The sequence below is a fragment of the Elaeis guineensis genome, chromosome 3 (assembly GCF_000442705.2).
Source record: "Elaeis guineensis isolate ETL-2024a chromosome 3, EG11, whole genome shotgun sequence".
In the NCBI taxonomy this organism is placed as follows: domain Eukaryota; kingdom Viridiplantae; phylum Streptophyta; class Magnoliopsida; order Arecales; family Arecaceae; genus Elaeis; species Elaeis guineensis.
The window spans coordinates 125939825-125954568 of NC_025995.2; the positions used below are offsets into that span (position 1 = coordinate 125939825).

At 36.4% G+C, this 14744-nt stretch overlaps 1 protein-coding gene across 1 annotated transcript; it reads right to left on the reverse strand.

Moving 5' to 3' along the window:
• Positions 1-2: 2 nt before the first annotated feature.
• Positions 3-14314, reverse strand: LOC140850842 (3-hydroxyisobutyryl-CoA hydrolase-like protein 3, mitochondrial; the record flags this gene model as incomplete). Its single annotated transcript, XM_073253463.1, has 6 exons — positions 13933-14314; positions 12494-12595; positions 10399-10451; positions 5866-6000; positions 5648-5744; positions 3-109 (listed from the first exon to the last, which is right to left on the reverse strand). Coding segments are annotated over exons 1-6 (870 nt in total), but the record flags the coding sequence as incomplete, so codon positions are not given.
• Between the last annotated feature and the right edge of the window lie 430 nt (positions 14315-14744).

Genomic DNA, 14744 nt, shown 5'->3' on the forward strand with positions numbered 1-14744 from the left:
TCCTTGAGCGCAACCAAGCTTTCAGAAGGGACGTAATGAGTTCCAAGACCCATATATAGTGCATCAGCAGGAGATGAAATTCTTTTTCCAGTCATTCCAAGGTAAGCACCTGCAACAAAATTACAGTTAATGAAGGAAAAGAAAATTGTATAAAGAAACATCCATAACAAATTAAAATTTGATCAGGAATAATCCTTAATCCTTCAAGTCAGTTTCTATGTTTAAAATGAATTAGTTGGCTACTTATTCATTGAATACATAGTAGAATATATGAGGCTAGACTACATAATTAAAAACAAATGATAATACATAGGTGCCAGGGCTAATTGCATGATCAAATTTGAATAACAAATGGAAAGAAAGTCAAAAAAAAAAAAGAAAAATCAAGCACTTATTCAGCATTTTATAAGCACTGGATATACACCAAGGAGAACATTTCTGCCAAGCTCAAAAACATAAAAGAATTGGTATTTACAGAAAGCTAGTGATCAGCAGTAATATATGTTTACTTGACAGTTCCTGAGACAGATAAATCATCATTTATATTTGCTAAAGTTCTGTAACATTGAACCCTAACATTAGTGTATGCAGAGAAACTTTTTTAACAGATAAATTTGGTCCAGAAGAATGAAAGCATACAAAAGTAGAGATGCTAACAACCCAAAATCCAAACAGGATAATAAAGCGATGTTTCCAAAATAAGAAAATGACACTTTTAATCATGTTGTACAAACTGAATGGGAAGTCATTTGCAACATCTACTTAGTCTAATAAAAATATAGTGCAACATGTTGGAGCCCATGTACTAAAAAAATGGTGCAGGAACTAGCAAGGTCCATATAAAAAGGGGCAGTAGACTTTGCATGCCTTTAATTCCTAACAGGTTGTAACACCATCCACCCTTCAAGAGGAATGACATACAACACCTTCCCTCATGAACAGCAAACTTCTAATCAGGTTGTACAAACTAATTGGGAAGTCATCTGCAACATCTACTCAGTCTAATAAAAATATAGTGCACCATGTTGGAGCCCATGTACTAAAAAAAAAGGCATAGGAACTAGCAAGGTCCATATAAAAAGGGGCAGTAGACTTTGAATGCCTTTAATTCCTAATGTGTTGTAACACCACCCAGCCTTCAAGAGGAACGAAATACTACACCATCCCTCATGAACAGCAGTTTGCCTATCAGTAATGCATGTGATATAAATCAGGCTGATGCTACAGATTGAAATCAAATGGGCCATACTTCCTTCACAAATTTCAGATGGGTCCACACTGATGACTCAGACAGGTCATAACCTACTTCATCCTCTTTTTTTTTGGTAAAACAGAGTGTTCATACAACTCTATTATGAATACATCCAAAAAGATTAGAAAAAAAGAGCATCTCTGAAGGCCAAAGGAAGGTCCCCCAAATCAGTCTACACAACCCCCCAATATACTCTGCCACATAAGAGGCCATCCAGTCAGTAGCTCTGTTGGCTTCACGGTAGGTGTGACAAATATCGATGGAAGAGCAGTTCCCTGCCATGCACCATATATTATGAATAAGAGGGTATAATACCACCACTGATGGTTGCCCTTGCAACCAAGCCACCACAATGGCTGAGTCCCCCTCAATCACCAATCTCTCCACTCCTAGCCTCAACCTGGCGAAGCTGATGCCTGCCCAAGCCACCTGCAACTCTACTGTCAGAACAGTGCTACCCATAACCTACTTCATCCTTTCGCAAATGAAATCAATAATCAAAGACTGAGTTTCCCCATCAACCATGACATATACAAAAAAATGAAGCAAATTAAAAATACTAGAATGACAGTTTGGTGCATAAAGTGAAGATATCCGCTTAGCTATTCAAAGTAGTGGTTTTTGCTAAAGTACAACACCACAAGATATGCAGACTTTTGTTGATCTACTGTATTCTTTATCCTTTCTTTAAATGGTTCCTAGTGCAAAATATATTCTTGATAAATTGATCGATGTCGTAGGCGATCAAAAATAAACCTAATTCACTATTATGTAGTTAGGGTGAATCAGAATCGTATCCACGGGGATAGTGTTAATTGCGTTTGAGTGATTTGGATTTAAGTTGAAGAAGAGTAAAAGTTGATTAATTAGAAGACTACTAAATAAGCAAACAAGAAAATAAACAACTTCATTAAAGATTAACTTCAAGTATAGAGAGATTTCTCAGGATCTCAACTATTTTTTTGTTAGACCATTGATACCCTTATATGCCCATGATTGGTATCTAATCATAAAGATATAACCTATCTTAGAGAGCACGATCTGTATCTTTAGATCACGGCCCATCCTTAAAGTTATAGGCTAGTTCAAAATTATTTAGATACATAAGCCAATAAATCTATGATCGATTCCCGGCATGTCTATTTTGTTGAGCCGGATCGTATCCTTAGATCACGATCCATCTCTACATAGTCATAGGCTATTCAAAAACTCATATCATATGTAAAATAAATAAAAAACATAATAAGATGAAAAAATAATCAAATCTTTATCGCATATCAAAAAATAATATAAAAAATGAAAAGGAAGAATACTATCTAGACAAGTTACAGCGATTTCTTGAGAACGTGGAGAACTAGCCACGCATAGAGGAGATGTTGAAGGCTGAAATCTACTGCATCTTTGGACTCTTGAAGATGCTCTTCTCGCCTGCAGATCTTCTAGACTTCAGATCTGAACCTCTCTCTGATGTTTGGATGGGTGAAAGAGAAGGAAAGAAGGTGGAGATGTTTTAATGGAGGACAGAAAGAGGGAGAGAGAGAGGGATGGAAGGGAGAGATGATCCCCACAAGAGGGCTGATGTTCCCTTGGAAGAGAAGGGAGGCGTGTATTTATAGAGAGGAGAGGGTGAGATGAGACGTGATGAAGAAAGAGAGGATGGCTAGGGTTTTTTTTAAAACAATTCCAAAATTATTTCTCCATGCGGCCGTTCACTGCTTCGCATCCAAAGGCATCCGCATTCATTCCATTTCTTTGCCCATGCCACGTACCCACTTCAGGCCCCACGCTCCCTTACGTTCTTTGATCCGGCGCATAAAAGCCAAAGTACAAAGCCGCATGCCCGCACCCACGTTACGCCCATCAGCCACGCACTTGATCCCACGTACAGCCAAAAAGCCACGTGGATTCTCCGTGTGGGTCCACGTCCTTGTGCACTTCGCCAAGCCCCAGCATGAGAAAGGCTTGTGGAAAAACCAAAAGAAGTGGGGGCCCCATGAAGTTATGAAGAGAAAAGGCTTTTGGGGAGTTGGGTGCTGTGAAGACTTGATGATGTGAGAAATTTGGGAAAAAGTGCTTTCAGGCGGGAGGAAAGTTAAGGGAGAATAAGAGTGGGGGCCGCGTGAAGTATGGGAGCTTAGGATCGCGTGGGAAATTAAAGGAAGTGGGGCCCGATTTGTTGAGAGAATAAGAGGGAACTTGAGTTGGGGAGTTGAGGCCTCTTTCTTCACATGAATAAAAAAATCCCACGCTATAAATTGGTTGGGGCGGTACTTTAGGGCTTCTTTTGGTTGTAGCTCTTTGAATATTGGCCCTTAGATCAAGAGGATTTGCTTCCTAGCCATTGATCATGACTAATCCTTTGAGTTGGTTGCACTTGGCCCATTAATTCTTGAATATTTCTTTGGGTTTGAACCAATTTAAATCTTAATCAGCCCAATCCTCCAAGTATCTGCAAAATAGACTAGAGAGCATCAAATTCTTAATAAATAAGGAACAATTAAATAGAATTAAGTGCCTCTAGTGACTTAATTCAAGTGTTTATCATAAATCAACTTGGATCCCTCATTTATGTAAGCTCCTACTTGCCTTTATATTTCATTCCCTCCTACTTGCCTTTATATTTCATTCCCTCGCAATTGTTTATCTATTACAATATGATAACTCCCACCACAACCAAGATCCGTGACAAAATACTTAGGAGTCAACAAGAACACAATCATAGGCATGTCGGAATTCTTGTCACAAGTTAATGGCATGCCACAATTAGTGCCCTTGAAAAAGAATTTGGGTAACTAAACATTAAAGGATGATATGAAGGGAATGATATGAAGTTCCCTTTGACTTGCCTTGAGCATAAGGACAATCACTAGGAACTAGACACAAGCCCAGTACTCCCAGTAGTTCCAAAGCCTCCATGCTATGAACAATCGGATCACAAATGCCTCCAACATCGCAACTACTTTTCTCTATCTAAACAAATTATCATGATAACAATGTAAGACCTCTCCCAAAAGGCTAGCCAAAAGTGTCATTTGGGATCCTTGGCCCTATATAAGTACCAAAATCTCCCCGATGCACAACTAATATAGGCTTACATACACGCTAGCACAGGACCTCGCACACTCCCCTCATTTAAGATCTGGATCTCACACACTCCCCTCGTTTAAGATTTGGAGCCTTGCTAGGCTAAGGGTCCCATCACAAAGATCCAATCGAATCCAATCACAAACACCATGATTGGCTTATGGTCAGGCTCAAAAGAGCTCGTGTTGCAGCATCCCCTAGTCCACATAGACTATAGGCTAGGTACACTATGATACCATTTGCAACAACGTGGAATCTCATCTAAAAAAGCTACCCAAAGGTGTTATTTTGGATCTTCAGCCCTACATAAGCACCCAAGATCTCCCCAGTGCATAACAAATATAGGACTAAACACACACCTACACAAGTCCTCAATCCTCACTATCATGCAACCTAAATTCTCAAAGTGGTCTAGGTAATCCACTTAGGATAAAACAAAATATGATTGGTATTGGGACAAACCAAATCAACAAGACAAGCTCCATCTTGCATAGAGTGCTATATTGCATCACTTCAAAAAGTGAAGTTTGGCGAAACTAGATCAAAAGGAAAAAAAATAATAAATCAAAAATAAAAAGGAGAACATTTTCCATTTGTAAAAGAAGGTCAAGTCATTCAATACTGATTTTCAGAGAAAAAGGAATAAAAAAGACCTCCCAAAATGATACAGCAAGAACATCTAAATTACAACTCTTGTACCACCCATATAAGCTAATGACTGATGTAACAAAATTGTGCAAATCATACAATGAAAATTGAAGTTAAATAGGGGAACCCGTTGGTTATAGTTGTGCTTTTGGTTATGGTTACACACAAATGATATAGCAGGAAACCATTGTAAACATTGAGTATTCCAATAAGTGAACAAAAGATACTCAAAAGAACTAAACATCAAATATAATATATTGCACAAGATCAAACATTATAACATTCTAACAAAAATAATTATCCAAATCTTGAATGTGCTCAAAAGATAAGAACATCGGCAGAAAAGGAAGGAAACTCTAATCAACATAGAGCTAATGAAGGTAGAGAAAAAGAGACGTATGCTTGCAAAATTACAGAATTTAGGAGTTTCCATGTTCACATAATGGAGATACCTATTTTACCCGGCCCTTTATACAGAAGTATGCATGCCCGACATGTGCGTGACCACATATACCTATGAGGACTGAGGACTTGGCCTCAAAGCCATGTCCAACACTATACCCACGTTCATGTAACATAGACATTAAAAAAAAAAAGTCCGAAGATTTTCAGAAAGATATTAGCTACATGTGATGTGACAAATGCTTGAGAATATGGACATACCAACTGCCCCTTCTCCTGGACCTTGTGCAGCAATATAAGCAAAGCCAGCATCTGGGAACAAACCAATTCCATTTTCTGGCATGGCTAGAAGAGTCCTCTGGCATGGACAAAATCAGATGAAATACCAGAATAGTACAAACATTGCCAAAAATGCTATCAGATATAATAAAATTCATTGATGTCAATCAACAACATCAGAACACTGGGAAAACTTATACCTCAGTGATAACCCGGTAGCGACCATGGCCAGACAAACCAATTCCAAAGCCCATAGTCACACCATCCATGAAGCATATGTAAGGCTTTTTGTACGCAAAAATCTTACATATCAGAGAATATTCTGCAGTAAAGACCTGAAAAGGAATAATATTTTCTATCACTAGAAATCAGCAAAATAAGAAACTAACATCAAAATTTATATGGAACAGAATAGCCCAAATGATTGGCCACATACGTAGCAACCCAATCAGCAGCAGCATTGGATTCTCAATAGATATGGGTGGCCTCAAAAGAACCAAATATGGCAGAGATCGGCCAAACATCAGACAACAATTAATGAGTATTGATAGCCTGAGCCTCCAGATTGGACATCCACCTGACCACTGTTTTCTCCATGAATGCAGATAAGAGTCTAATTACCCAAGCGTGCTTCCACCTAAAAATGGAACTGGGAATCTCTCTTTCAATGTCCACAATGCATCCATTGATTTAAAGTAACAATTTGTTACCGAACGATTCAAATGGCATACTCAATTTCATAGAAAAGAACCATCTTTTCAAACTTCTTCAAACCTAAGGCTACTAATCATCTCGACTTACATGCCAAAGATCCTACTTTGGTCCTCATTATACATTTGAATAAATGTTGAAAGAACAAAATATAAATCCTTATGTTCCCTATGCTTCTCACCTTCCAAATTATGACTAAACTTTCTCAGTTCATCTTAATAAAATTTATTTCCAGTTCATTGGCCTTCCCCTGTTTAGCTTGCCAGATTATATAATAGTTAGGCAAAGATCATACAATTTCACTTCAGCATTGCCAATCTTCATTCCTCGATCACAGAGAATATTCTTTAAAAAATTTAGCTCATGCACCAGATTCTTTCCTTTAAAACATAAATCATTTTTTTAGTTCCTTACTGTGACTCCATGAATCAAGCATAAGAGATTAGATCGGAAATAGTTTTGTGCAAGCTTCAACGTTTCACAACAACAACAACAACCACGCCAGCTCTTAGATCAAAAGCATGTGAATCAATCATAGCAAGATCACAACATGTAGACTAAGAAGTTATAAATAGAAATCAACTCAAATGTCCTGTAGAAATTAATGCTTTTGCAGCTCAGATTTCACTTTATGCAAGCTTAGAACACCTATAAGGCATAACCCAACAACATGCCATTAAGTTTGATCCATAATCTCTCTGCTGGTGAATTCATTTGCTGACTACTCCACGGGGATGCTCACAAACTCATAATCTTTCTCCTTGAAAACAGGAGAATGGAAAGTTCTATCTTAAAAAATGTCAACTATATCATATCCTCAGCATTAGACATGGTAGTAATTCCTGTAAAACTCAACATGTTTTAATGACCTAGCCTTGGAAAATTAACTGCATTGTGATGCCACAGGCTTTGGTCACAATCACCTATCTGGCTCTTGTGAATGAAGCATAACAAGCATAAAAGATGTCGTGGGGATTCTCTCCCTTGGAGCATCCCTTGTACCCCCTTCTCTCATCCTCTCGGATCTCCAAAAATAATTCTCAACCACTACCATACTGCCCCATCCTTGTCCTCTATTCCCCCTATGGAGCATCTCAGTCCTATCACATCTGGTAGCAGTAATACATTGATGTGAAAGTTGGAAAACATGTTTATGTTTCAAAATTTGCAGGACAGGACATGAACCAAGAGTTTGTTCTCTAAAAGCTGAGTAGATAGACTGGCTGAAATACAAGCCTTCTTTTTTGAGAAAATCATGTTTAATGAATCAACTTCTCATGATATATATTAATTTTTCAATCGTAGCAGCAGCTGTAATAAACATTTTATACATTTTATTCCAGTGCTGCCTGCAATTCAAGGCAAAACAAAATTTATGAATAAGTTAAGTTACAATATGAGCATAAGTAGCTAGTGGCAAGAGGCATGTGAGGATTAAATAAGAAGGTGATCAAAACATTTATAATAATAGAAAACATTACAGAAATATCAGCAATACTACAACTCATTAAAAGGTCATTGATATATTGGTGTTGAATTTGAACGTCACTAGCTAGAGATTGTAATTCATTAGCATTCAGGTAAGAATTTTTTTTGCTACAGGCAATAAATTGTTATGACGACATAGATGTTAGGCGTATGCCCTAAAAGCCAATCTAGCTGATATATTTATTCTTTCTAGGACATAGTTTTGTATTTGACCTAATTATTAATTAATAATAAGGGCAGTTTATTTTCATTCATGTTGTGTATGTGTCCATGAATTGTCCAGAAAATTAATAAGATGATGACATATATTCTCAAGAGTTGAAAATTTGAGTTATACGTCATTAGTGATTAATTTCTAAATTGCTCCTGACGATGGATAATCATAGGGACGATGATTGATCCGATAAGGTTAATGTACGGATCGCTTTCTTTAGATAGACGAGTATCAAGTCTACAATATGGAGACACTAGAGTGAGTGCAGATAATTATTAGAGAACAAGGGTACCGAGCATAACCAACACAAAAAGTCATTTGAATGTCTACTCACTTGTCAGTGACTTTCTCAATGCTGTAGTGGTGTGACTGATTCTTGGACCTACGGTGTCTCGACTATTCACAATGAGATTGCTGTAGTTTGACTGTACATACACTTGGTCCCTAGCTATTGAGGCGTTGGCGGTACAGATTAATTATACTAGGTTCGTTGTAGAACTAGGATGTGCATCTAGATGGGATCTATCGATCATGGTAGATAAGGAGTTGTCCTATGTGATTTATAAGACTGAATTCTGAAGATCATGACTATGGCAGTGTGAATAATGAAAAAAAAATTTCATAAGATTTTACAGTATGAACTCAATTGAATAAATCTTACATATGACAAATGATGGGATTTGACGAGTTTTCCATAACCTTCATCTTATCGAGACTCACAATGGAAGAACTGCACATACGATAACTACACCTAAGAGGTTCATTCCTTTCATTTTGTTAGGTTACCACTACATGCTGCTAGATGTCATTGATGGATTATGAGAACAATGAGAATTATTTTGATGGTCAATAATCCTCATTTGATGAGTTAGAATCATTCTAATCCATTAAAAGAAGTTTCAGTGATATTAATGATGGAAATCACAATATATCTTACTACTAGACATAATAGAACCTATGAAATCACACACATAAGAGATCCTGACTGATCGAATAGTTGAATTGCGATTTTGAATCACAGTAGGATTCGATTATCAATATAATTGATGATTGGACTGATTTGCAAAAATTACAAGAGAGAACTTACTGACAGTTAGTGAGTTAAAGGATTTATTTACAATTATTACTATATTATTTGATTTGATCAAATAATAGAAGTTAAGTCCTAGTCAAATTAAATGAGAATTTAATTTGATTGGACTTGATCTGATTTTAAGTCATATTGGATTTCATAAGTCTAAAAGATTTAAACTCAATAAGTAGTTGACTTATTAAGAATCCAAACCACATTGGTCTCTATCTGTAAAAGATGTTTAACTTGCAGGACTCTTTCCATTAGATGGCCTGCCCCACTCTCCCTCACGCCAATCTATTTTTCCGTGGCTTCTTTGTTTTCGCGTGGAGACAAGGCCGCACAAGGATGAGACGCAACTTCATCCAAAAGAGTCCTAATGCCTCAAGACTCTATCCCTAACCCTAATAAGATTAGGTTTAAACTTGAAATTTAAATGTGGGCATCTCCTCTTATGAGATAAGAGGGTGGGACGCAGCATACGGGGTTGTTGGCGTGAAAGAAAGGTGAGGCACAACGTCAGGAGTTGGTTGGCGCAAAAAACAAAAAGAAAGGATCAAGGGGCGCTACTTGGTCTTGAAGCCTCTCTTCTTTCTTACATGAGATATCCAAGAGTTGGACATTCTCAAGCCTCTCTTCCTTCTTCCATGCTATATCCAAGAGCTGGACATTCCCTAGCCTTCATCCTTCTACGATCCCATGTCCAATAGTTGGATGCCCATCTCCTCTCTCAACTTCCTCCTCTTGATTTCTGATGTTCTCTTAAGAAGAGAAAAGGATCAGAAAAATATTCAGCATCCAAGGAGCGATCTCTACAAGGAAGCTAGCATCCCGATGACATTAAGATCTTCTGATCAGATCAGCCTCGCATAGATATCTGTAGAAACCGAACACATGTGCGGCTTCAGAGGAACCTTGAAGACATCCACGAATCATCGAATCGTGGTGAACATCTACCCACGCAAGATGAAGATCAGATCTTCCTCTCTTTTATTTTAATCTTAATCTTAAGTTCATGAAGGATCTTGGTGTTTTGAGATGCGATCTCATGTATGCATGCATGTTTGATTAAAATAGTTTTAATTTATTTATTTTCCGCTGCGTTTACGTTTTAAAATTTTAATGATGCATACAACCGGACTTCCTTCAATAGATACCAATGAACTCAAGAAACATTTCATATTTATTTGCAGAAACATGAAGAGATACTTAAATCTGCTAACAGATAACACAGAGGCAGCAACAAACCTCAATAACATCGGACATTTCACATCTGACTGCAATCCGCTTCACATCACCACCTGCATTTTATGCTACTTATCTTGTTATCAAACATACAAGCAATAAGCATGGCTTCTAAGAAAAACCATATTTAACTAGACAACCATGCACCAGAGCCTAAAACAAACTACATAATCAATGCCCACTGAAAGACCTTTCGCACACATAGTGTGGTTTTGTCCTTTTGAATTTCTTCCGCAACATGTTTAATATCCATTCCTGCATTGGTCATGAAGAACATCCCCAAATCATACCCAATACTCCGGAATACAGCAAGACAAAAGAAAACACATAACAAAATCAAGGTTTGCAATCTTGGTATCGGACTATGTATTAGGAGACAGGTATAATACCAATACCATACCAACATGTACTGTAAACAAATATATATATATATTTGAAGTTTTTAAGCTCCCTTTATTTAGTTTTAAGTGCAAAAAATAGGATTTTCTGAGTTTTTTTTCTAATGTCTTAATTTAATAAACTTTAATTTCATATGTTACATGCCCAAAGAATAGTGAGATTATATAATACACGTTAACTATGTATAATATTATAAGTATAAAATACTTATATTAAATTGGAAATGTAACATACATGCATAAGCTCAATTCCAAGTTAACCATCAATGTCCTTCACACATGTCTGGGTCATGTTCGTGGTCAAGGTCTGAGACTTGATTCCAATCTTGTATTCTGCCCACCCAGGATCTTGGTAGGCCATCGGTACTAAATAGCCATGATAATGTTGATGCTCCATCAGGTACAGTGGTGGAAATCCAAAAAAAGGGACCAAGCAACGTCTAATCCATAGTCTAACAGATACTGGAAAGGATGATTCCTACTCGAACATGTAGACTCAGTGAGTGAATATCCATATGGGTCACAACCACCTCAGGAGGATATTGGTATAGGGTGATGATGTTGAGTTCAGGGGTCTTGATATGTCCAAGATTTCTAAAGATTGTTGGTTGCCTACAAACTGCTTCTAAACTATATTATATAATTCTAAATTTTCACAAATTTTCACTGCATTATTATTTTTATATCAAATTTACAAAACGATATATAAATTGCATAACTATCAGAAAATTATGATACATGCTTCAAAAAATATGACTAAAATATCTTTACATGCTTCTCAAAATTCACAAATTTTTGAAAAATAAATTATTATTAGAAACAATATTAATTCAAAATAAAAAAAATCTCAAAATTAAATTTTAAGCATGATTGTAATAGCCTCTCATTGGAGATCACATATATATTTTTCACCTCAAAGCCTAGTTAATTTAGGATTTACTTCGAAGTTAGGCTTTTATTTGAGAAGTAATTACTATACAGAAAATTAATCAAATTGCTGTCAAAAAAATATATAACAGATAGCATGCTAGACTCCAATCATGATACTAATTTTTCAAATCTAACATCTTCATGTTTTATTAATTTTTTATCCAAAAATATATTTTTAAAAATAAAATAAATATCAAATAATAAAAAAGTTACAACATTATGTAGATTTGACTAAGATCTAGATCATATTACAAAACGATGCAAAAATACAAAATTTTCATACAATTTTCCCATTTTTTTAATTTTTGTCCATTTATGGGATTAAAAAAAGAAAATGGAGAGAATCTAGGAAAATGCTTTAGCGAGCTAAGGATCTGACCTCCTTGCTCACCCTACCATTTTCTCCATCTCTTTCTCCTCTTCTCCTCTCTTACATAGCTTACGGGTGAAATAGAGGGAGGACAGGATGTGGTGACCTCTTCTCCTTCAATTAGTGAGGAGGTGCTACTTAGGCCTGAACCAAGCTCTTAGCATGTTGAACCACCTGGAACTGTTCGACTCCAGGGTATTTGGCATGATAAGGACCAGTCCATACCAGTTTGGATCCCATTCCGTACCAAGACCATGAACCATCTCAACTCATGGTTGCTGCAGTTGGACACCAACAGAACTGGGCAGTTCAGTGTGGTATCATATACCATGAACAAAATCCTGAAATACCAATAAATTTAAGCTGTGATGACAGGCAAGTGATCAAAAAGAAAAGCTACCTGCTGAAAAGGCACGAGGAGAGCTGCTTTCTACCAGAACACATTTAACACTCGGATTAGTTTCCCATTGATCAAGAAAACTCCTATACTTTATGTCCATCTCTGCATAATTGTATTATTTTTAGTCAACAGCATTAGTGAAAATATAATAGGATTACGTAAGTACACACGAGAGAAAATCATGCAAATATATGAATAATGACGCATCCATCCATCACCACCAAAATGCAGCAAATTTGATCTCAACAATTGATATAAGATGACATCCTCTAGGAGGAATACCAGCTACCCACCATGTGAATGTCTAAACCAGCATAATCTCCAATATTCAGGTATTAATGACCAAACTCGTAATGTAATAAACAAGCCTCCAATTTTCCTTGAAATATAATTTAAACAGACAGACGGGAAATGAAAAATAACTGGTTATTCATTTAATCACTCATGGTGTCTCCCCTTCCATACAAGCCAGATCAAAAACTGATACTGGACAACAACTAAATTTTGTTACTTGAATTTATGGATCCAGAGTGTTACTGCTGATTTGATCTTTTGGCCTTTAAACTGGAAAGGTGAGCCAAATCTAATCAGTCCTGACTTGCTTTATAGAAAAAGATAAGATAAAGAAGAATCGCAAGAGTGATTGGGACGTGACTGCAATTTCAACAGCTGCAAATATGAGGTGTAGAACTTCTATCAGTTCAGCTAACATCGTGTCACATAACTGCCTTGGCTCCAAACGATGCCTCTTTTTACAAAAAACATGGGAAGCCAAAAGCCTAGCCTAGTTCAAATCCCGGATTTTCCAACTTTCTTGCTTGACCTAGCTTTTCATAATTGCTATCAAGTCTAGAACTAGTACAAGAGGAGATCATAAACCCTTGATTCAAAGAGGACCTTTACATATGGGATTCTTCCATGTATTCAAGAATTCGCAAGACAACAAATAAATCAAGAAGAACTTGGAAAGAAATAAATTAGAAAAAGAAAGGTATAAGTACTTTTAGGTCCACTGTATCAAGGGTTTTTGTGATTGAATTATTTTTCTAAAGTAGTAATAATAATACTTTTTACTAAAAAAAAGAAAGAAAAGTAAACAAGAAATGCAAGAGTAATTGAGACATAACTTGGGACCTGTCCCTGATCACTTCCAATAGTTCATCCCGTGCTGTTTCGTTATGGAACTCCAAGAGCTCCAAAACGATACCTCATTTCACTGAGAACACGACGTTTAAAACATTGGCCAGGGTCTAATTTTGAACCCGATTTCCCACACCTCCTTTTCGTTTCAAGGAAGGCAGCCCAGTTCCTCGTATTTGTCTATAATTCAAGAACTCCTAAAACAGAAGATCTTCAACCCAAATTTCAAACCAAAACTATGCATATAAAATTCTTGGACAATAAAGCAAGTCTAGAGAAAGAAAGGGGTAGAACTGAACCAAGATTCATCGAATTGAGGGCTTTGGGACGATCGAGGGTTATGACGGCAACGCCGTTAGGGAAGACGCGCCCCTTGACGAAATCTTCTGCAGAGCCCGGCATGGCTGCGAAAGCACGAGGATAGCCGGACGTTCTTCCGGTATCAACGGGAACGAAATTAGGGTTCCGTGAGAAGCATTTGGATTTGGAGCGGAGGATCGCAAAGAAAGGAGAATGAAAGGGTTTTGGGATGGCGAAGCGAGAGAAGAAGGCTCGCATGGTGGTGGAGATAGACAATAAGCTACCTACAGAGACTCGGGAACCGACCCTCTCCGGCTTCTTTAAAAAGGAGGCGGAGAAAGGAAGCGAAAAGGTCCGCAATTTGATTAACGACATGCGCTTCTTTCCGCATCTTGCCATTCTGTCACCGAGTGCTTTACCTAATTAATTTATAAAAAAAAAATTATTTATAAAAATAATTTAATTTTTAACTTATTTATCAGATTAATATAAATAAAATAAAATATTATTTTCAATAATATTTTATCATTATCATATCACCCACTTTTTTTTTTAATTAGTATCTCCATTTCAAATTATCTTTTTAAAAAAATATCTGTAAAAAATTGGTGTAAAAAAAATTAAAAATACCATAAAAAATTTTGAAAAGAAATAGAAATTATAATTTTAAATTTTAAGAAAATAAAAATTTTAATTTTAATTCAAATAAAAATCATCATTTCAAGTTACAATCTCCTTTTCAAATTAATTTTTTTAAAAAAATATCATAAAAGAAGAAAAAATGAGAAAAAAAATAAAAATTATAATTTTG